Source organism: Spermophilus citellus, assembly GCF_964194105.1.
Source record: "Spermophilus citellus genome assembly, chromosome: 5".
Taxonomy (NCBI): Eukaryota; Metazoa; Chordata; class Mammalia; order Rodentia; family Sciuridae; genus Spermophilus; species Spermophilus citellus.
This window is the reverse complement of record NC_138186.1, coordinates 123,801,332-123,826,071: the sequence shown is the minus strand read 5'-3', so window position 1 is coordinate 123,826,071 and position 24,740 is coordinate 123,801,332. Positions and strand designations below refer to the sequence as shown.

General features: G+C 37.9%; 1 protein-coding gene and 1 pseudogene across 2 annotated transcripts in view; one reads left to right on the top strand and one right to left on the bottom strand.

Moving 5' to 3' along the window:
* LOC308650302 (heat shock factor protein 2-like) overlaps positions 1 to 24,740 on the top strand; it is a 78,097-nt pseudogene that overhangs the window by 27,600 nt on the left and 25,757 nt on the right. Inside the window, exons 6-8 of the transcript XR_014024429.1 lie at positions 6,534 to 6,651; positions 16,439 to 16,528; positions 21,160 to 21,277. The product of XR_014024429.1 is annotated as a heat shock factor protein 2-like (transcript). The remainder of the gene's footprint in view (positions 1 to 6,533; positions 6,652 to 16,438; positions 16,529 to 21,159; positions 21,278 to 24,740) is intronic.
* On the bottom strand, positions 17,141 to 19,175 carry LOC308649472 (thyroid receptor-interacting protein 11-like; the record flags this gene model as incomplete). Its single annotated transcript, XM_081295014.1, has 3 exons — positions 17,141 to 17,158; positions 17,469 to 18,452; positions 18,594 to 19,175. The coding sequence occupies 3 exons, from the start codon at positions 19,173 to 19,175 to the stop codon at positions 17,141 to 17,143; spliced, it is 1,584 nt and encodes a 527-aa protein (XP_081151140.1).

The following is a 24,740-nucleotide window of genomic DNA, read 5'->3' as shown; positions in this document are numbered from 1 at the left end:
AATTTAAATCAAACCATAGTATTAATAAAAGAAATTTAAATAATACTACTAATAAAATTAATTTAAATTAGGTTAATTTATATTAAATGATGATGTAATTTATATTTAAAAATATATTAAATTTTGTTTAAATTAATTTTAACAAAAATGTTCTGAATGGTTTTAGAAACTACAGGTGTGAGAGAAGTATGTGCTATGCAATCTGCTTTTTCTCTTCTCTGATTTCACCTACTTAAGCTGGAAACTTTTGATTCATCTTTTACCTTAATTTATCAAAAGGTTATAACTACTCCTATTTTAAAGCTTTTCATCTTCCAAAAACTGTTGTTAGCTTATTTCTCTCCCCAACTTGTTTTGATCAAATGTTTTATAAAATGTGTTTATGAGAATTATTGTAGAGCCCCCAATAGTATGTAGATAAGCAGTCCAGATATTTAATGATACATTCTTACTAATTAACTTTTCCATTGGCAATGGATCCTGTGATCCCACTTCGGGGTTGACTCATAAAAATACTCTTCCTTCTGGACATGTTTATCATCTGGAAAACTGAATTAATGTGAAGTGACTTTCGTATAGAAATGGAAATAAGCGAAATGGATAGGGGTCATAGAATTTGGATTCAAAGCATCTTAGAATTTATCCACTAAGCTTCATGTTTAGGTCCTCCCCATTGGAATTTTCACGTGGTAGTTGTACAATGTTATCTTGGATAAACTAAATATTCTCAACTTTTTGCAACATTATGTTTGGTTTTCATGTACTCTAAATCTGAGACATCCTTCTTATGGGTTGGATGTTTCTTATTTCCTGTAATTACATGTATCGTTTTTATCTTAATGCCATTAAATTTAAGAAATATTACTATTGTTTAAAAAAAAAGAGGTTGGAACTAGTGGTTCAAGAAGGCTGCTCTGTACAGTTGCTCCCAAAAGTACATCAGAATTGATAACGGGTGATGATTATCTGCTACATTGGAACAAAATTCTAGAAACAAAAAGTGCTACAAAAAACAAAACAAATTTTTTAAAAAGTACTATAGCAAAAAATCACAACAACAACAACAACTAAAAAAAATAAAATAAAATACCTAGTAGCTATACACTTACATATACCAGCTTTTTTGCTTTCTCTTTTTGTCTACAAACACATGAGTACTTTTTCAAAAGGCCATGCTGTAAAACGTAAAAAAGGGTTATGGCTTCTTTCAAATGCTAAATATTTAGAAGATCCTGGAGTACAACTCTGGCACTATTGTCCGGGGACACTGGCAGTGGTGTAAAGGTGGGCATGAAATCTGCAATGGGTTTAACAAGAGGATGCCCAGGTCCACCAAGTCCAACTCCAGCTAGGTTACCAAGAGGCACAGCTGCAGAACGTGGAACCAAAACAACTCATCCACTTACTGACACCACCATGATCTTTATTCAGCAACTGCTCCATTTCGTCCTTCGGAATGTCCAGGATGCTCCCCATCACCTGCAATACTTCACGACGTTTGTCCTTTGGTGTCTGGAAATGACCGATAAAAAGGTTTCGCATGAGGACTTTGTCCACTTTTCCTTCTGCGCTGTTGACCAAAGTCGACAATTTCTGTTGTGCATGGTCCAACATTTCTTTTCGGAGCTCGTTTTGTTTTTTCAGTTCTTCCATCTGTTCTTCCTTGAGATCTAAGTCTTCTCTCAGTCTGGAAGCAGAATCCAACAGAGCATTTGCTTCATCCAAACGTTCCTGCAATGATGATACTTCTCCTTCTAGCTTTTCGGCCTTGTTCTTCCATTCAGCTATTGACTGTTTTTCTTTGTCTTCTGCAGCCAAAATTTCCTGGGTGTAAGACTCTTCTGATTCCAAGAGATGGCTGCGTAGCCTTTCTAGCTCCCGGTTTAGGCGTAATTCTTGGTCCCGTAAGTGTTGAACCTCTTTTTCTCTTAGGATTTTTACTTTGGTCTCTTGAAAAATATCAGAATTCAATGTTTGAGCATCTCCTTTCTCTCCAGGCAACTGGGCTTTTAGTTCTTCAATAGTTTTCTGCAAGTTCTTAATTTCCTCCTCTTTTTCTAAAATTAACTGGCTATGCGCAGCATTCATCTGCTCATATTTGTACTTAAATTCATCCATTTCCTCCTTCTGCTCCTGTAAAGACTGAAGTAGTTGCATTTTACGCTGGTTTTGGTTTTCAATGATATTCAGGTGGTCTTGAATTTCATCTTCCAGATGATTTTTGACTATATTCAGTTGAGATACCTCCAATTCTAGTTCTGTGACAGCATCAAGAGCTGTAGGCTCAGCCACTGGTACGGCTTGATTGTGCTGTTCCCTAAGTATTTCCAATTCTACTCGCAGATAGTTGTTTTCTGCTCTCATGTAGGTAAGACTTTTGTCCTTTCTTTCGATGGATTGCCTTAAAGTTTCATTTTCTCCTAAGGCCTGAGAACACTTATCTAAATCCTTTTGTAGTTGTGAACTTTTTTCTTCGAGTTTTTCAATAAAAACTTCTTTCTCATTTATGACTTGTATCAATCGCTCCTCTTCTTCTACATAAGATGCCAAAATTTCATCAGTTTCTTTTTCATCAGCAGTCATTTGCTCAATATTCTTTTTGAGTCCTGCTATTTCAAGGTCCTTCTCTTGGATGAGTTGAACTGCACATTCGTGTTTCAGCTTTAAGACAGAGGTATTCAAATTATGTGCATTGGAGAGTTCCTGAATAGTCTGCCTGTGATTATTTGCTTCTTCCAACAGTCTTTTTTCTGCCTGGTGCAGTTTGGCTTCACTCTCTTCTTTGTCTCTTTTGAGAGTCTCCGTGATAGTGTCTTTTTCTTGAGAGAGTTGATTGTAAGCAGCAATAGATTCTTCCAACTTACGCCTTACATCGTCACGTGCTAAAATCAACATTTCATTTTCCGTTTTGAGTTCCACAGCAACTTTCTTTAAATTTTCATTGAGCTGTTCCTCTTCAGAAAGATTTTGCCTTAAGTTGCTAACTTCAGCTTCTCGTTCTTTAAGCATGTCATCCTTACAATGACTGTTAGAGTCTTCATTCAGAGAAGTTCGATACTTGCTCTTAAATCCAGACAGCTCATCTTCAAGTTGTCTAATGTGATCCTTAAGCCCAAGGTTTTCCTGCTGGATGTTTAAACTATTTTTTTGTGACTGATTTAGCTGATCTACTAAATCTTCTACTTTACCTTCAAGCTTCTGCTTAGTTAAATGCAAATCACTGAGGCTCTGTGCGTTCTCAGTTAACTTCTCCTTCTGCACATGCAACTCTTGGGATATGTTCATTTGATCATCCTCAAGTTGATGGACTCTCTTTTTTTCATCATCTAGATCTTGTTCCAACTTCTTGATGACAAGGTCTCCTTCATGTCGTTGTTGGGATAGCTCCTCTTGTATCAAAATCATGTGCTTTGTAGCTTCCTGATTCTGATGATCCAGTTCTTCTAACTCGGCTATCAGCATTTTCTTTTCATTGATAGTCTGATTCAGTTCTTCCTCCTTTGCCTTCAAGTGAAGTTTTAAGTCTAGTAATTGTACATTCAAATTCATGTCTGTTGAAGCTCTGTTTTTCATGACTTGGTAGTCACAGCTCCATTTTGACAGTGACATCTGAAGTTCCTCTTTTTCTTGACTCAATGATGCCTTCTCTTTTTCTAAAGCTTCAACATGCATTTTAAGTTTCAGATGGTCTTCAGCCAGACGGTTATCCTGGTTTAAACCATTTAGTCTCACGATTTCCTTCTCCGCATCAGCCAGGGCTTGTTGAAGCCTGAACACTTCTTCCACTGCTGAGCTCTGAGGAAGGATTCTTCCCTTTTCTGCCACAGTAGAACTCTGCTCCCAAACTGAAATTTCATGCTGATGATCATATATGTCTGGACTTTGGTTTGGTTGAAGAGTCTTGACAGTATTTTGTACTTTGCAGATTTCACTTGAGTCAGAATGGTGTGTTCCCTGAGCCTCAGCAATCTGCCTCGAGTGGCCAACTTCAGATTCATGTTTTGCAGCTTCAGTTGATAATCTGTTTGTTTCTTGTTGTGATAAGATTATGTCACTAGAGTCCATGTCGTCATCACGAAAGGCTGAAAAATGACTACTGATCAGGGAACCGAACGGAGCCGGTGCAGTTGTTGTTGGCACACCACAAGCTCCCGAGTGTACTGATTGAGCGGCTGCCTGTAGTTGGAACATTTGATCTTGCAGTACAATCTGTCTTGCTTTAAGATGGCTGATCTCTACCTCTTTCTGTTGCAGTTGGTTTTGGTAACTTACAGACTGATGGTTTATTTGTAGCTCTGATGCTTCATGCTTTTCTTCCAGGTCAGTACAATACTCTTTCAGTCTTTCATTCTCACATCTTAGTGTGGAATCAGTAGTTTCCATTTCCTTTCTCCAACAATGATGTAAAGCTGCTTCTGGGTCTCCTAAGTCACCCGGAAGCATTTCCCCGGCGAAGCTGGAGCTATGGCCGGTGAGGAAAGCCAAGCTGCTCCCCACCTGACCCAAGAAGTGGCCCAAGCCTGAGCCCAGGCCTCCAAACCAGGACCACATCGTGGCCACTTCAGTGATCCATGGGACCAGCTCTGAAAAGCGCGCCCATCACCGTCCACTTCTCTGCCCCGAACGTCCTCTGGCGTTGCCGGGGTCAATTATGACCCAAGCGCTCAGAATTCCTCAGAGCGCGGGGTTCCTGGGGCTCCACCAACACTAATCATCCCTTCCTGCCTGTAAACTCAGAAGCCTGTCCTGCGCTTTGACCAGGGACTGGCATCCAGTAGCACACACTCACCCCCTGCAGGGCCTCTGCTTCTTCCCTGCACTTGCCTGTCAGCTATTGGCTCACAGGATTGGGCAGGGTTGGCTGGGAGGAGCTAGAGATCCAGGAAAGTGTTCTAGTTTGAGTCCCAAGGCAGTGTGCTGTGGAGCCAGGAAGAATCAATGTTGTAGATGAAATCCAAAGGTAGTTCACTGGAGAGTTCCCTCTTGTCTGGGAGAGGTGGGCTTTTTGTCCCATTCAGTTGCACTCGGTTGACGAGGTGAGGTCTCTCTCCATTACAGAATGGAATCTATTTAACTGAAAGTCCCCGATTCAGAAGTAAATCTCACCCCATAACACCAGCACAGACACACCCAGAATAAAAGTTGGCCAAGTGTCTGGGCATCGTAGCCCAGACGAGTTAACATGTAAAATTAACCATCACAAAGTCTTAATCATTCTCAGAATTCAAATTATAATATGGATTAAATGTCACTAAAGAACCATCTTTACCCTTTCCAAAAATAAATTTTTGCTGTTAATCTATAAATTTTCGAGTTCATTTTAATATTATTTGGTCCTTGTTAATTCTGATTGAGTTTATTTAAGTGCTCAAAAATTCCACTTAAATTTCACTTAAGAAAATTTGTTTTAGAGCCAATAGGTTGATGTTCACTTAACCTATTGTTGTTTATCAATGCCAAATATAATCCAGGTTTAAACAGTACAGAGTGAAATAAAAAGTTGAGAAATTTTCTACGATGGAGTAACAATCCTAACTTTAATTCCCATACCTCTAAGGATCAGAAGGAGTTAAGATAAGGCCCTGGTTTCCAAGGTGTTTAAATTCCAACAAGTTAATGAGGAGGCAGTTTTGTAGAGTTGGGGACAAAGCAAAGAGATGATGCACGTGGGCTGTAACAGACATACCAGTTGGGACCAAAGCAATTTTGGAGCTAAACTGACAGAATGCATTTAAAAAAACCTCTCTCCCAAGCATGAGTTGAACAGTAAATGAGAACATAGTGTGTAGTTCTCACCTGATGGCTGGTGCAGAGAAAGTGGCCAACAAATAGAGCCTGCTGCCACTTTGTTCATATTTGCTTTTTGTTTTGTTTAGGATCATTTTCCTCATTACCCTTTAGAAGGGGTTTGGGTTTGCTCCCATTACTCTCTTCCCAGAGCCCATATTCAGGAGACTCTTTTCCTTGAGCTGTTCTTTCTATATGTCTGTTCAGGGAACAGAACCTCAAGGTGGCAGAAATAAAATTTTAAAAAAAGGCAGAATTTTTGGAAAATTAATGGTTAAATAGATTCTAAGGATTATATTAATCACCTCATAATGTCTCTTGCCTTCAAGATGGAGCAAGTAGACATAATTACTCAGATTGGTATCAGAAACTAGTGACTGCATTTGTGTCCTGTGCTAGAAAAGGAAATCTTCTTGGTCCTTCTTATTCATCTCCAAATCTGAGAGAGAAATCAGGCCTGTGTTAGTCAATCTCTCCTCATAAAAGACTAATATAAAAATTTAAGCCCCTTTTAGCATCTGCTGAAGTGCGAATCCACGCTGTACCCCAGCTGTGTCTACTGTTGAAGAAGGCATCAACAATACCAAGTGTCCTTTTCTCCCTTTAGACCATTCCTCCTGTGTGTGTGTGTGTGTTTGTGTGTGTGTGTGTGTGTGTGTGTGTGTGTGTTAGAAGACTTTTTCATCACTTTGACAACATACCTGAGAAAATTAAATGAGTAAATATTTATTTTGGTTCAATTTCAGGCTCCATTGCTGTGGCCTGAAGTGAGGCAGATTACCATGGCAGAGAGCCTGGCTTCAAAACAGAGCTGCTCAACTCATGGAGATCAGGGGATCAACTCATGGAGATCATGGAGATCAGGTGAGGGGAAGAAAGGACTGAGGAATATGATGTACCCTTCCAGGGAATCAACTCCAATGACCTACCCTCCAACTAGGCCCTACCGCCCACAGTTTTTACCAACTCCCAATAGTCCTGTCCAATCGTGAACCCATCAGTGGATTGATCCACAGATGAGGTTAGAGCCCAGGATTCAATTCACCTTTCTGTAGAGTCCGTTCTGAATGCTGTTACATTGGGGTCCAAGCTTTCAACACATGACCTTTAGGCAACATTCCAGATCCAAATTATAGCAGGGTGCCTCCTTCTCTTTAGGTGTTCTGTGTTTGTTTATTGTTTTAAATCACAAATAATGATCCTTTTTCAGTGTAAGACCTATCACATTTGGCTTGAATCTGGTTCCAGTGGTTGTTGCTCCTACTGCTGAAAGGCATTTCTGATCACTCAGATTCAGTCTTCTAGCGTGGTTCACTCTGACCACAGCTGTTTGTCATTTTATATTTCAATCTGAGAGAGATACCTACCTACTGTATTCAAAACTGACCATCCAAATAAAAGCATTTCTCTTCTTGTAAATATGTTTGGAATATTCCTGGAAACTATGGGGGATATGGAGGGAAAACCCTGGCTCATTCGTGAACACATGTGACAAAAAGCATCCAATAATCATAAGTATATCCTTATACATGTATTCAGTGCCCCCAAAGTACAAGGTATTGTGGTAGATATTGTGAACAACATAAAGCTGTGTTATATACATTTCCTGCTATGAAGTGCAATTGAATACAGTCAATCAATGGGGAACATGTTACATAGAGTGATCCTTGAATTATAATGCAAGGTCAGCCATTGATGACTGTGGTGGTGAGGATCTCATATGGGGGAAAAGACTAAGTAAGAAAGAATAAGCCAGAAGTAGAGAGCCCTTAATAATGTGGCTTTGTTAAAACACAGTTGAAGATTAAAATAATGAAAGCTTTTTGAGTCTATAAACATAGGGTGATAAATTCTATGCAAGATATTAAGTTTGTACTTTTTTTTTAATACCTCATAATTCATTCAAACATTTTCTTATAGATTTCAGTAGGATTTTTAAATCTCTTTAATATGGGCCTTGTCTCTTCCTGTTTCTTTTTTTAAATTTTTATTGGTTGCTCAAAACATTACAATGATCTTGACATATCATATTTCATACATTTGATTCAAGTGGGGTATGAATTCTTATTTTTACCACGTGTACAGTTTGCAGGATCACATTGGTTATACATCCGAGTTTATACATACTGCCATACTAGTGTCTGTTATATTCTGCTGCCTTTCCTATTCCCTCCCTTTCTCCCCTTCTGTCCCCTCCCCTCCCCTCCCATAATCTCTCTCTACCCCATCTACTGTAATTCATTTCTCTCCTTTTTCCCCCTTTCCCCTCACATCCTCTTATATGTAATTTTGTATAACAATGAGGGTATCCTTCCATTTCCATGAAATTCCCCTTCTCTCTCCCATTCCCTCCCACCTCTTGTCCCTTCTAAATGGTAATCTTCTTTTCATGCTCTTCCAGCCTGCTCTGTTTTGAGTCCCCCCTCCTTATATGAAAGAAGACATTCAGCATTTCTTTTCTAGGGATTGGCTAACTTCACTTAGCATAATCTGCTCTCATGCCATCCATTTCCCTGCAAATGCCATGATTTTGTTATTTTTTAGTGCTGAGTAATATTCCATTGGGTACAAATGCCACATTTTTTTATCCATTCATCTATTGACTGGCATCTAGGCTGGTTCCACGTTCTAGCTATTGTGAATTGTGCTGCTATGAACATTGATGTAGCTGTATCCCTATAGTGTGCTCTTTTTAGGTCTCTGGGAATAGTCCGAGAAGGGGAATAGCTGGGTCGGATGGCGGTTCCATTCCCAGCTTTCCAAGGAATCTCCATAATGCTTTCCAAATTGGCTGCACCAATTTGCAGTCCCACCGGCAATGTACAAGTGTACCTTTTCCCCCACATCCTTGCCAGCACTTGTTGCTGTTTGACTTCCTGATGGCTGCCATTCTTACTGGACTGATATGGTATCTTAGAGTGGTTTTAATTTGCATTTCCCTGATTGCTAGAGATGGTGAGCATTTTTTCCGTGTATTTTTTGATTAATTATATATCCTCCTCTGAGAAGTGTCTGTTCAGGTCCTTGGCCCATTTGTTGATTGGGTTATTTGTTTTCTTAATGTTTAATTTTTGAGTTCTTTGTATACTCTGGATATTAGGGCTCGGCACATTTGTATTTTTAAGAATTGGCATAATCAATGAAATGTTCCGCACACATTTGTAGGAAGATTAACATAACACTCCAGTGACAATACAATAGTAGAAGGATTGATTTGGACTGAGAAGTTGTTCAGTGAATGATATATTACCCATAAATTTGAATTCTCATTATCACAAAGAAGCAAGGTGAAAATAAGAATTTAAGAGAGTGTTGGGGATATGGCTCAAGTAGCAGCTCGTTCACCTAGCATGCGTGAGGCATGGGGTTTGATCCTCAGCACTACATAAAAAAATAAATAAAATAAAGATGCTGTGTCCACTAAAGGCTAAATAATAAATATTTTTTAAAACGAATTTAAGATAGTCCATAAATGCTATATACAAACTGTGAAAGTAGATGCTTTCGCATCTAGTGACTTTTATAAGTAGGACAAAGAATTAAATGTAGTTCTGCTGTGTATAAAATGATCACAATAAATCACCAATGTCATTTTTTGAAATGGGAAAATGTTTTTTTATTGGTTATTCAAAACATTACAAAGCTCTTGACATATCATCTTTCATACATTTGATTCAAGTGGGTTATAAACTCCCATTTTTACCCCAAATACAGATTGCAGAATCACATCGGTTACACATCCACGTTTCTACATAATGCCATATTAGTGACTGTTGTATTCTGGTAACTTTCCTATCGCCTACTATCTCCTCTCCCTCCCCTCCCATCTTCTCTCTCTACCCCATCTGCTGTAATTCAATTCTCTCCCTTGTTTTTTTTTTTCCCCCTTTTCCCTCACATCCTCTTATATTTAATTTTGTGTAACAATGAGGGTCTCCTTCCATTTCCATGTGATTTCCCTTCTCTCTCCCTTTCCCTCCCACCACTTGTCTCTCTTTCATGTTAATCTTTCCCTCATGCTCTTCCTCCCTGCTCTGTTCTTAGTTGCTCTCCTTATATCAAAGAAGACATTTAGCATTTGTTTTTTAGGGATTGGCTAGATTCACTTAGCATAATCTGCTCTAATGCCATCCATTTCCCTGCAAATTCCATGATTTTTTCATTTCTTAGTGCTGCCTAATACTCCATTGTGTGTAAATGCCACATTTTTTTTTTTTTATCCATCCTCTACTAAAGGGCATCTAGGTGGGTTCCACAGTCTAGCTATTGTGAATTGTGCTGCTGTGCACACTGAAATGGCAGTATCCCTATAGTACGCTCTTTTAAGGTCTTCAGGGAATATTCCGAGAAGGGCTATAGCTGGGTCAAATGGTGGTTCCATTCCCAGCTTTCCCAGGAATCTCCATATTGCTTTCCAAATTGACCGCACCAATTTGCAGTCCCACCAGCAGTGTACAAGTGTACCCTTTTCCCCACATCCTCGCCAGTTCTTATTGTTGTTTGACTTCATAATGGATGCCAATCTTACTGGAGTGAGGTGATATCTTAGGGTGGTTTTGATTTGCATTTCTCTGACTGCTAGAGATGGTGAGCATTTATTCATGTACTTGTTGATTGATTGTATGTCCTCCTCTGAGAAGTGTCTGTTCAGGTCCTTGGCCCATTTGTTGATTGGGTTATTTGTTATCTTATGGTTTAATTTTTTGAGTTCTTTGTATACTCTGGATATTAGGGCTCTATCTGAAGTGTGAGGAGTAAAAATTTGTTCCCAGGATGTAGGCTCCCTATTTACCTCTCTTATTGTTCCTCTTGCTGAGAAAAAAAAAATAAATAAATAAAAAATAAAGAAAAAAAAAACCTTTTTAGTTTAAGTCAGTCCCAATTGTTGATTCTTGTTATTAACTCTTGTGCTATGGATGTCCTATTAAGGAATTTGGAGCCCGGCACCACAATATGTGGATCGGAGCCAACTTTTTCTTCTATGAGATGCAGAGTCTCTGATTTGATATCAAGCTCGTTGATCCATTTTGTGTTAACTTTTGTGCATGGCGAGAGAAAGGGATTCAGTTTCATTTTGTTGTATATGGATTTCCAGTTTTCCCAGCACCATTTGTTGAAGACGCTATCCTTCCTCCATTGCATGCTTTTAGCCCCTTCATTAAATATAAGAAAGTTGTAATTTTGTGGATTGGTCTCTGTGTCCTCTATTCTGTACCATTGGTTCACCCGCCTGTTTTGGTACCAGTACCATGCTGTTTTGGTTACTCTTGCTCTGTAGTACAGTTTGAAATCTGGTATCGCTATACCGCCAGATTCACACTTCCTGCTTAGAATTGCTTTTGCTAATGTTTCTCAGACACCTGTAGTTTCTAAAACCACTAAGAGGATTTTTATTAAAATTAATTTTATTAATTTTTTTATTATATTATATAGTTAATATTAAATGATTTAATCTATATTAAATGTTATTTAAATTGACTTTGTTAAATTGTATTAATGTAAATGAAATTTAATGAGCTTTTAAATATAAATCAATCTAAAATTTAGTCAAAATTAATTTAAAAAATCAATTAAGAAAATAAATTTAAATCAAACACCAGTATTAATAAAATAAATTTAAACAATATTAATTAATAAAATAAATTTAAATTAGATCAACTTATATTAAATGATAATATAATTTATATTTAAAAATTTATTAAATTTTATTTGAATTAATTTTAATAAAAATATTCTGAATGGTTTTAGAAACTACAGGTGTTATAGAAGTATGTGCTATGCAATCTGCTTTTTCTCTTCTCTGATTTCACCTACTTAAGCTAGAAACTTTTGATTATCTTTTACCTTAATTTACGAAAAGGTTGAAACTACTCCTTTTTTAAAGCCTTTCATCTTTCAAAAACCGATGTTAGCTTCTTTCTCTCCCCCAATTTTTTTGATCAAATGTTTTAAAAAATGTGTTGATAGGCATTATTGTAGAGCCCCCAAAGTATGTAGATAAACAGTCCAGATATTTAATGAAATATTCTTACTAAGTAACTTTTCCATTGGCAATGGATCATGTGATTCCACTTTGGGGTTGACTCATAAAAATACTCTTACTTCTGGACATATTTAACATCTGGAAAACTGAATTAATGTGAGGTGACTTTTCTATAGAAATGGAAATAAGTAAAATGGATAGGGGTCATAGTATTTGGATTAAAAGTATCTTAGAATTTATCCACTAAGCTTCATGATAAGGCCCTCTGCACTGGAATTTTCTTTCAGTACTTGTACCAGGTTATTTGGGATAAACTAAATATTCTCAACATTTTGCAACATCATATTTGGTTTTCTTCTTCTCTAAATCTGAGATCTCCCTCAGGTGGTTTGGATTTTTCATCCTTCCTGTTATTTAAATGTATCATTTTTATCTTAATGCCATTAAATTTAACAAATATAATCATTTTTAAAAAAAAGAGTTTGGAGCTAATGGTTCACTACTGCTGCTCTGTACAGTTGCTTACAAAAGTACATCAGAATTGAAGACTGGTGATGATTACCTGCTACACTGGAGCAAAATTTTATAAACAAAAAGTGCTACAGCAAACAAAACAAAATTTTTAAAAAGAGCTATAGCAAAAAAAAAAAAAAAAAAAACTACAAGATGCAAAAAAAAACAAAAAAACCTAGTATCTATATACATATATATCAGCTTTTTTTCTTTCTCTTTTTGTCTACAAATACAGAGTTCTTTTGCAAAAGGCCATGCTGTAAAACATCAAAAAGGGTTATGGCTTCTTTAAAGTGCTAAATATTTAGAAGATCCTAGAGTACAAGTCTGGCACTGTTGTCCGGGGACACTGGCAGTGGTGTGAAGGTGGGCACGAAATCTGCGATGGGTTTAAAAAGAGGATGCCCAGGTTATTTTATTTATTTATTTATTTATTTATTTATTTGTGTGTGTGTGTGTGTGTGTGTGTGTGTGTGTGTGTGTATGTGTTCAGATTTGTGAGTTCTTTCTACGCCCTAGAGATTAGTGCTCTATCTGATGTGTGATGGGGGAAAAATTTTCTCCCAAGATGTAGGATCTCTATTCACCTCCCAGATTGTTTGTTTTGTGGAGAAGAAACTTTTTTAGTTTGAATCTATCTCATTTATTGATACTTGATTTTAATTCTTGTGCTATAGGAGTCTTAGTAAGGAATTTTGGGACTAATCCCATATGATTGGAATTAGGGCCTACTTTTTCTTCGGTTACATGCAAGCTCTCTGGTTTTATTCCTAGGTCCTTGATTCATTTGAGTGGAGTTTTGTGCATGGTGAGAGATAGGGGTTGAATTGCACCTCACTCCAGTTAGAATGTCAGCGATTTTTGAAAATGGCAGCTATGATGAAGACAACAAGGATAAGTGTTGGTGAGGATTTCAGGAAAAATGTACACTCCTACACTGTCGGTGGGACTGTAGATTGGTGGAGCCAATATGGAGAGCAGTTTGGAGATTCCTTGGAAATTTGGGAATAGAACCACCATTTGACCTAGCTATCCCTCTTTTTGGTCTATACCCAAAGGACTTAAAAACTGCATACTACAGGGACACAGCCTCGTCAATGTTTATAGCAGCAAAATTCACATTAGCTAAATTGTGGAAACAACTTAGTAGATGAATGCATAAAAAATGTGGCATTTATACACAATTAATATTACTCAGATACTTACCCTCTCGCTCAGTCCAGGAGACGCTAGTGCCCTTCACTACCTCTGTCAGAGCCTGGTTCCGACAGCTGGTGCCTCGGAGAGGACAGGCTGATCCTGCCTGCCTCCCATGTACCCTTTGTCACAGGGAGCGACATTAATGTGAGACCAAATAAAATCCAGTCATAGACATTAATAGAATATCTCAAAAAAGTATTCAATAAAAAGGCTAGCAAATACAGGGTCTTTAATGAAACTTTAATAAAATTTATGAGACAAGGAAACTGAAAGCACAATATTTTCTTAGGAACTTTTCTGTTTGGTGTTATTCTTTACAATATAGAAGCTTTTCCTAAGAATGCAGGGAGTATGAAATTTCTAAGGCTATCTTGCTGTTTTCTCCATTAAACCCCTTGTCTTAAAAAAAATCTTGAATCTATATTAATCTTTGTAATTTTCTGAGTACCCGTATAACATATTTTTCTCAAGAATGCAGTGAGGTCGCTGTTTCCAAGAGCTCTTCAATTCTGAAATATAAGAAGTGTGTTTCCAGGCATCGAAACCCAAAGGCTCACCTAGACACAATGGAGTGAGCCGAATATATAAAAATCTCTCATGACAAATCTGAACTCTGCTTTTCCCAACCATGTGAAGTCTACTGGAATAAGATTCCAAGTAATTTGGCAGGTCGAAGCAAAATATATACTTTGGTATTCTTCTCAGGAGTAACAACTGACGGCATCTTAATTTTGGTAGAATAATGTAAATGTTAAGGTGAAATTTAGAAATAAGAAAGGAAAAGCTGATGTGTGTGTAGGTACTAGGTGTTTTTCTTCCTTTTTTTATTTTTGTAAAGTAAAACAAAAGATAAACCAAAAGGTTCTAGCTTAAGTTAGGTACAATCAAAGAGGAGAAAAAAGAAGATAATATAGCTAATACTTCACTGCCACCTGTAATTTCCAAAACAACTAAGAGCATTTTTATTAAAATTAACTTTATTGACGTTTATATTAAATTATATAGTCAATATTAAATAACTCAATCTATATTATGTTAAATTTACTTTGTTAAATTGTATTAATTTAAATAAAATTTAATGAGTTTTTAAATATAAATCATACTATAATTTAATATAAGTTAATAAACAATATCAATTAATAAAATAAATTTAAATCAAACCATAGTATTAATAAAAGAAATTTAAATAATACTACTAATAAAATTAATTTAAATTAGGTTAATTTATATTAAATGATGATGTAATTTATATTTAAAAATATATTAAATTTTGTTTAAATTAATTTTAACAAAAATGTTCTGAATGGTTTTAGAAACTACAGGTGTGAGAGAAGTATGTGCTATGCAATCTGCTTTTTCTCTTCTCTGATTTCACCTACTTAAGCTGGAAACTTTTGATTCATCTTTTACCTTAATTTATCAAAAGGTTATAACTACTCCTATTTTAAAGCTTTTCATCTTCCAAAAACTGTTGTTAGCTTATTTCTCTCCCCAACTTGTTTTGATCAAATGTTTTATAAAATGTGTTTATGAGAATTATTGTAGAGCCCCCAATAGTATGTAGATAAGCAGTCCAGATATTTAATGATACATTCTTACTAATTAACTTTTCCATTGGCAATGGATCCTGTGATCCCACTTCGGGGTTGACTCATAAAAATACTCTTCCTTCTGGACATGTTTATCATCTGGAAAACTGAATTAATGTGAAGTGACTTTCGTATAGAAATGGAAATAAGCGAAATGGATAGGGGTCATAGAATTTGGATTCAAAGCATCTTAGAATTTATCCACTAAGCTTCATGTTTAGGTCCTCCCCATTGGAATTTTCGCGTGGTAGTTGTACAATGTTATCTTGGATAAACTAAATATTCTCAACTTTTTGCAACATTATGTTTGGTTTTCATGTACTCTAAATCTGAGACATCCTTCTTATGGGTTGGATGTTTCTTGTTTCCTGTAATTACATGTATCGTTTTTATCTTAATGCCATTAAATTTAAGAAATATTATTATTGTTTAAAAAAAAAGAGGTTGGAACTAGTGGTTCAAGAAGGCTGCTCTGTACAGTTGCTCCCAAAAGTACATCAGAATTGATAACGGGTGATGATTATCTGCTACATTGGAACAAAATTCTAGAAACAAAAAGTGCTACAAAAAACAAAACAAATTTTTTAAAAAGTACTATAGCAAAAAATCACAACAACAACTAAAAAAAATAAAATAAAATACCTAGTAGCTATACACTTACATATACCAGCTTTTTTGCTTTCTCTTTTTGTCTACAAACACATGAGTACTTTTTCAAAAGGCCATGCTGTAAAACGTAAAAAAGGGTTATGGCTTCTTTCAAATGCTAAATATTTAGAAGATCCTGGAGTACAACTCTGGCAGTATTGTCCGGGGACACTGGCAGTGGTGTAAAGGTGGGCATGAAATCTGCAATGGGTTTAACAAGAGGATGCCCAGGTCCACCAAGTCCAACTCCAGCTAGGTTACCAAGAGGCACAGCTGCAGAACGTGGAACCAAAACAACTCATCCACTTACTGACACCACCATGATCTTTATTCAGCAACTGCTCCATTTCGTCCTTCGGAATGTCCAGGATGCTCCCCATCACCTGCAATACTTCACGACGTTTGTCCTTTGGTGTCTGGAAATGACCGATAAAAAGGTTTCGCATGAGGACTTTGTCCACTTTTCCTTCTGCGCTGTTGACCAAAGTCGACAATTTCTGTTGTGCATGGTCCAACATTTCTTTTCGGAGCTCGTTTTGTTTTTTCAGTTCTTCCATCTGTTCTTCCTTGAGATCTAAGTCTTCTCTCAGTCTGGAAGCAGAATCCAACAGAGCATTTGCTTCATCCAAACGTTCCTGCAATGATGATACTTCTCCTTCTAGCTTTTCGGCCTTGTTCTTCCATTCAGCTATTGACTGTTTTTCTTTGTCTTCTGCAGCCAAAATTTCCTGGGTGTAAGACTCTTCTGATTCCAAGAGATGGCTGCGTAGCCTTTCTAGCTCCCGGTTTAGGCGTAATTCTTGGTCCCGTAAGTGTTGAACCTCTTTTTCTCTTAGGATTTTTACTTTGGTCTCTTGAAAAATATCAGAATTCAATGTTTGAGCATCTCCTTTCTCTCCAGGCAACTGGGCTTTTAGTTCTTCAATAGTTTTCTGCAAGTTCTTAATTTCCTCCTCTTTTTCTAAAATTAACTGGCTATGCGCAGCATTCATCTGCTCATATTTGTACTTAAATTCATCCATTTCCTCCTTCTGCTCCTGTAAAGACTGAAGTAGTTGCATTTTACGCTGGTTTTGGTTTTCAATGATATTCAGGTGGTCTTGAATTTCATCTTCCAGATGATTTTTGACTATATTCAGTTGAGATACCTCCAATTCTAGTTCTGTGACAGCATCAAGAGCTGTAGGCTCAGCCACTGGTACGGCTTGATTGTGCTGTTCCCTAAGTATTTCCAATTCTACTCGCAGATAGTTGTTTTCTGCTCTCATGTAGGTAAGACTTTTGTCCTTTCTTTCGATGGATTGCCTTAAAGTTTCATTTTCTCCTAAGGCCTGAGAACACTTATCTAAATCCTTTTGTAGTTGTGAACTTTTTTCTTCGAGTTTTTCAATAAAAACTTCTTTCTCATTTATGACTTGTATCAATCGCTCCTCTTCTTCTACATAAGATGCCAAAATTTCATCAGTTTCTTTTTCATCAGCAGTCATTTGCTCAATATTCTTTTTGAGTCCTGCTATTTCAAGGTCCTTCTCTTGGATGAGTTGAACTGCACATTCGTGTTTCAGCTTTAAGACAGAGGTATTCAAATTATGTGCATTGGAGAGTTCCTGAATAGTCTGCCTGTGATTATTTGCTTCTTCCAACAGTCTTTTTTCTGCCTGGTGCAGTTTGGCTTCAATCTCTTCTTTGTCTCTTTTGAGAGTCTCCGTGATAGTGTCTTTTTCTTGAGAGAGTTGATTGTAAGCAGCAATAGATTCTTCCAACTTACGCCTTACATCGTCACGTGCTAAAATCAACATTTCATTTTCCGTTTTGAGTTCCACAGCAACTTTCTTTAAATTTTCATTGAGCTGTTCCTCTTCAGAAAGATTTTGCCTTAAGTTGCTAACTTCAGCTTCTCGTTCTTTAAGCATGTCATCCTTACAATGACTGTTAGAGTCTTCATTCAGAGAAGTTCGATACTTGCTCTTAAATCCAGACAGCTCATCTTCAAGTTGTCTAATGTGATCCTTAAGCCCAAGGTTTTCCTGCTGGATGTTTAAACTATTTTTTTGTGACTGATTTAGCTGATCTACTAAATCTTCTACTTTACCTTCAAGCTTCTGCTTAGTTAAATGCAAATCACTGAGGCTCTGTGCGTTCTCAGTTAACTTCTCCTTCTGCACATGCAACTCTTGGGATATGTTCATTTGATCATCCTCAAGTTGATGGACTCTCTTTTTTTCATCATCTAGATCTTGTTCCAACTTCTTGATGACAAGGTCTCCTTCATGTCGTTGTTGGGATAGCTCCTCTTGTATCAAAATCATGTGCTTTGTAGCTTCCTGATTCTGATGATCCAGTTCTTCTAACTCGGCTATCAGCATTTTCTTTTCATTGATAGTCTGATTCAGTTCTTCCTCCTTTGCCTTCAAGTGAAGTTTTAAGTCTAGTAATTGTACATTCAAATTCATGTCTGTTGAAGCTCTGTTTTTCATGACTTGGTAGTCACAGCTCCATTTTGACAGTGACATCTGAAGTTCCTCTTTTTCTTGACTCAATGATGCCTTCTCTTTTTCTAAAGCTTCAACATGCATTTTAAGTTTCAGATGGTCTTCAGCCAGACGGTTATCCTGGTTTAAACCATTTAGTCTCACGATTTCCTTCTCCGCATCAGCCAGGGCTTGTTGAAGCCTGAACACTTCTTCCACTGCTGAGCTCTGAGGAAGGATTCTTCCCTTTTCTGCCACAGTAGAACTCTGCTCCCAAACTGAAATTTCATGCTGATGATCATATATGTCTGGACTTTGGTTTGGTTGAAGAGTCTTGACAGTATTTTGTACTTTGCAGATTTCACTTGAGTCAGAATGGTGTGTTCCCTGAGCCTCAGCAATCTGCCTCGAGTGGCCAACTTCAGATTCATGTTTTGCAGCTTCAGTTGATAATCTGTTTGTTTCTTGTTGTGATAAGATTATGTCACTAGAGTCCATGTCGTCATCACGAAAGGCTGAAAAATGACTACTGATCAGGGAACCGAACGGAGCCGGTGCAGTTGTTGTTGGCACACCACAAGCTCCCGAGTGTACTGATTGAGCGGCTGCCTGTAGTTGGAACATTTGATCTTGCAGTACAATCTGTCCTGCTTTAAGATGGCTGATCTCTACCTCTTTCTGTTGCAGTTGGTTTTGGTAACTTACAGACTGATGGTTTATTTGTAGCTCTGATGCTTCATGCTTTTCTTCCAGGTCAGTACAATACTCTTTCAGTCTTTCATTCTCACATCTTAGTGTGGAATCAGTAGTTTCCATTTCCTTTCTCCAACAATGATGTAAAGCTGCTTCTGGGTCTCCTAAGTCACCCGGAAGCATTTCCCCGGCGAAGCTGGAGCTATGGCCGGTGAGGAAAGCCAAGCTGCTCCCCACCTGACCCAAGAAGTGGCCCAAGCCTGAGCCCAGGCCTCCAAACCAGGACCACATCGTGGCCACTTCAGTGATCCATGGGACCAGCTCTGAAAAGCGCGCCCATCACCGTCCACTTCTCTGCCCCGAACGTCCTCTGGCGTTGCCGGGGTCAATTATGACCCAAGCGCTCAGAATTCCTCAGAGCGCGGGGTTCCTGGGGCTCCACCAACACTAATCATCCCTTCCTGCCTGTAAACTCAGAAGCCTGTCCTGCGCTTTGACCAGGGACTGGCATCCAGTAGCACACACTCACCCCCTGCAGGGCCTCTGCTTCTTCCCTGCACTTGCCTGTCAGCTATTGGCTCACAGGATTGGGCAGGGTTGGCTGGGAGGAGCTAGAGATCCAGGAAAGTGTTCTAGTTTGAGTCCCAAGGCAGTGTGCTGTGGAGCCAGGAAGAATCAATGTTGTAGATGAAATCCAAAGGTAGTTCACTGGAGAGTTCCCTCTTGTCTGGGAGAGGTGGGCTTTTTGTCCCATTCAGTTGCACTCGGTTGACGAGGTGAGGTCTCTCTCCATTACAGAATGGAATCTATTTAACTGAAAGTCCCCGATTCAGAAGTAAATCTCACCCCATAACACCAGCACAGACACACCCAGAATAAAAGTTGGCCAAGTGTCTGGGCATCGTAGCCCAGACGAGTTAACATGTAAAATTAACCATCACAAAGTCTTAATCATTCTCAGAATTCAAATTATAATATGGATTAAATGTCACTAAAGAACCATCTTTACCCTTTCCAAAAATAAATTTTTGCTGTTAATCTATAAATTTTCGAGTTCATTTTAATATTATTTGGTCCTTGTTAATTCTGATTGAGTTTATTTAAGTGCTCAAAAATTCCACTTAAATTTCACTTAAGAAAATTTGTTTTAGAGCCAATAGGTTGATGTTCACTTAACCTATTGTTGTTTATCAATGCCAAATATAATCCAGGTTTAAACAGTACAGAGTGAAATAAAAAGTTGAGAAATTTTCTACGATGGAGTAACAATCCTAACTTTAATTCCCATACCTCTAAGGATCAGAAGGAGTTAAGATAAGGCCCTGGTTTCCAAGGTGTTTAAATTCCAACAAGTTAATGAGGAGGCAGTTTTGTAGAGTTGGGGACAAAGCAAAGAGATGATGCACGTGGGCTGTAACAGACATACCAGTTGGGACCAAAGCAATTTTGGAGCTAAACTGACAGAATGCATTTAAAAAAACCTCTCTCCCAAGCATGAGTTGAACAGTAAATGAGAACATAGTGTGTAGTTCTCACCTGATGGCTGGTGCAGAGAAAGTGGCCAACAAATAGAGCCTGCTGCCACTTTGTTCATATTTGCTTTTTGTTTTGTTTAGGATCATTTTCCTCATTACCCTTTAGAAGGGGTTTGGGTTTGCTCCCATTACTCTCTTCCCAGAGCCCATATTCAGGAGACTCTTTTCCTTGAGCTGTTCTTTCTATATGTCTGTTCAGGGAACAGAACCTCAAGGTGGCAGAAATAAAATTTTAAAAAAAGGCAGAATTTTTGGAAAATTAATGGTTAAATAGATTCTAAGGATTATATTAATCACCTCATAATGTCTCTTGCCTTCAAGATGGAGCAAGTAGACATAATTACTCAGATTGGTATCAGAAACTAGTGACTGCATTTGTGTCCTGTGCTAGAAAAGGAAATCTTCTTGGTCCTTCTTATTCATCTCCAAATCTGAGAGAGAAATCAGGCCTGTGTTAGTCAATCTCTCCTCATAAAAGACTAATATAAAAATTTAAGCCCCTTTTAGCATCTGCTGAAGTGCGAATCCACGCTGTACCCCAGCTGTGTCTACTGTTGAAGAAGGCATCAACAATACCAAGTGTCCTTTTCTCCCTTTAGACCATTCCTCCTGTGTGTGTGTGTGTGTTTGTGTGTGTGTGTGTGTGTGTGTGTGTGTGTGTGTTAGAAGACTTTTTCATCACTTTGACAACATACCTGAGAAAATTAAATGAGTAAATATTTATTTTGGTTCAATTTCAGGCTCCATTGCTGTGGCCTGAAGTGAGGCAGATTACCATGGCAGAGAGCCTGGCTTCAAAACAGAGCTGCTCAACTCATGGAGATCAGGGGATCAACTCATGGAGATCATGGAGATCAGGTGAGGGGAAGAAAGGACTGAGGAATATGATGTACCCTTCCAGGGAATCAACTCCAATGACCTACCCTCCAACTAGGCCCTACCGCCCACAGTTTTTACCAACTCCCAATAGTCCTGTCCAATCGTGAACCCATCAGTGGATTGATCCACAGATGAGGTTAGAGCCCAGGATTCAATTCACCTTTCTGTAGAGTCCGTTCTGAATGCTGTTACATTGGGGTCCAAGCTTTCAACACATGACCTTTAGGCAACATTCCAGATCCAAATTATAGCAGGGTGCCTCCTTCTCTTTAGGTGTTCTGTGTTTGTTTATTGTTTTAAATCACAAATAATGATCCTTTTTCAGTGTAAGACCTATCACATTTGGCTTGAATCTGGTTCCAGTGGTTGTTGCTCCTACTGCTGAAAGGCATTTCTGATCACTCAGATTCAGTCTTCTAGCGTGGTTCACTCTGACCACAGCTGTTTGTCATTTTATATTTCAATCTGAGAGAGATACCTACCTACTGTATTCAAAACTGACCATCCAAATAAAAGCATTTCTCTTCTTGTAAATATGTTTGGAATATTCCTGGAAACTATGGGGGATATGGAGGGAAAACCCTGGCTCATTCGTGAACACATGTGACAAAAAGCATCCAATAATCATAAGTATATCCTTATACATGTATTCAGTGCCCCCAAAGTACAAGGTATTGTGGTAGATATTGTGAACAACATAAAGCTGTGTTATATACATTTCCTGCTATGAAGTGCAATTGAATACAGTCAATCAATGGGGAACATGTTACATAGAGTGATCCTTGAATTATAATGCAAGGTCAGCCATTGATGACTGTGGTGGTGAGGATCTCATATGGGGGAAAAGACTAAGTAAGAAAGAATAAGCCAGAAGTAGAGAGCCCTTAATAATGTGGCTTTGTTAAAACACAGTTGAAGATTAAAATAATGAAAGCTTTTTGAGTCTATAAACATAGGGTGATAAATTCTATGCAAGATATTAAGTTTGTACTTTTTTTTTAATACCTCATAATTCATTCAAACATTTTCTTATAGATTTCAGTAGGATTTTTAAATCTCTTTAATATGGGCCTTGTCTCTTCCTGTTTCTTTTTTTAAATTTTTATTGGTTGCTCAAAACATTACAATGATCTTGACATATCATATTTCATACATTTGATTCAAGTGGGGTATGAATTCTTATTTTTACCACGTGTACAGTTTGCAGGATCACATTGGTTATACATCCGAGTTTATACATACTGCCATACTAGTGTCTGTTATATTCTGCTGCCTTTCCTATTCCCTCCCTTTCTCCCCTTCTGTCCCCTCCCCTCCCCTCCCATAATCTCTCTCTACCCCATCTACTGTAATTCATTTCTCTCCTTTTTCCCCCTTTCCCCTCACATCCTCTTATATGTAATTTTGTATAACAATGAGGGTATCCTTCCATTTCCATGAAATTCCCCTTCTCTCTCCCATTCCCTCCCACCTCTTGTCCCTTCTAAATGGTAATCTTCTTTTCATGCTCTTCCAGCCTGCTCTGTTTTGAGTCCCCCCTCCTTATATGAAAGAAGACATTCAGCATTTCTTTTCTAGGGATTGGCTAACTTCACTTAGCATAATCTGCTCTCATGCCATCCATTTCCCTGCAAATGCCATGATTTTGTTATTTTTTAGTGCTGAGTAATATTCCATTGGGTACAAATGCCACATTTTTTTATCCATTCATCTATTGACTGGCATCTAGGCTGGTTCCACGTTCTAGCTATTGTGAATTGTGCTGCTATGAACATTGATGTAGCTGTATCCCTATAGTGTGCTCTTTTTAGGTCTCTGGGAATAGTCCGAGAAGGGGAATAGCTGGGTCGGATGGCGGTTCCATTCCCAGCTTTCCAAGGAATCTCCATAATGCTTTCCAAATTGGCTGCACCAATTTGCAGTCCCACCGGCAATGTACAAGTGTACCTTTTCCCCCACATCCTTGCCAGCACTTGTTGCTGTTTGACTTCCTGATGGCTGCCATTCTTACTGGACTGATATGGTATCTTAGAGTGGTTTTAATTTGCATTTCCCTGATTGCTAGAGATGGTGAGCATTTTTTCCGTGTATTTTTTGATTAATTATATATCCTCCTCTGAGAAGTGTCTGTTCAGGTCCTTGGCCCATTTGTTGATTGGGTTATTTGTTTTCTTAATGTTTAATTTTTGAGTTCTTTGTATACTCTGGATATTAGGGCTCGGCACATTTGTATTTTTAAGAATTGGCATAATCAATGAAATGTTCCGCACACATTTGTAGGAAGATTAACATAACACTCCAGTGACAATACAATAGTAGAAGGATTGATTTGGACTGAGAAGTTGTTCAGTGAATGATATATTACCCATAAATTTGAATTCTCATTATCACAAAGAAGCAAGGTGAAAATAAGAATTTAAGAGAGTGTTGGGGATATGGCTCAAGTAGCAGCTCGTTCACCTAGCATGCGTGAGGCATGGGGTTTGATCCTCAGCACTACATAAAAAAATAAATAAAATAAAGATGCTGTGTCCACTAAAGGCTAAATAATAAATATTTTTTAAAACGAATTTAAGATAGTCCATAAATGCTATATACAAACTGTGAAAGTAGATGCTTTCGCATCTAGTGACTTTTATAAGTAGGACAAAGAATTAAATGTAGTTCTGCTGTGTATAAAATGATCACAATAAATCACCAATGTCATTTTTTGAAATGGGAAAATGTTTTTTTATTGGTTATTCAAAACATTACAAAGCTCTTGACATATCATCTTTCATACATTTGATTCAAGTGGGTTATAAACTCCCATTTTTACCCCAAATACAGATTGCAGAATCACATCGGTTACACATCCACGTTTCTACATAATGCCATATTAGTGACTGTTGTATTCTGGTAACTTTCCTATCGCCTACTATCTCCTCTCCCTCCCCTCCCATCTTCTCTCTCTACCCCATCTGCTGTAATTCAATTCTCTCCCTTGTTTTTTTTTTTTCCCCCTTTTCCCTCACATCCTCTTATATTTAATTTTGTGTAACAATGAGGGTCTCCTTCCATTTCCATGCGATTTCCCTTCTCTCTCCCTTTCCCTCCCACCACTTGTCTCTCTTTCATGTTAATCTTTCCCTCATGCTCTTCCTCCCTGCTCTGTTCTTAGTTGCTCTCCTTATATCAAAGAAGACATTTAGCATTTGTTTTTTAGGGATTGGCTAGATTCACTTAGCATAATCTGCTCTAATGCCATCCATTTCCCTGCAAATTCCATGATTTTTTCATTTCTTAGTGCTGCCTAATACTCCATTGTGTGTAAATGCCACATTTTTTTTTTTTTTTATCCATCCTCTACTAAAGGGCATCTAGGTGGGTTCCACAGTCTAGCTATTGTGAATTGTGCTGCTGTGCACACTGAAATGGCAGTATCCCTATAGTACGCTCTTTT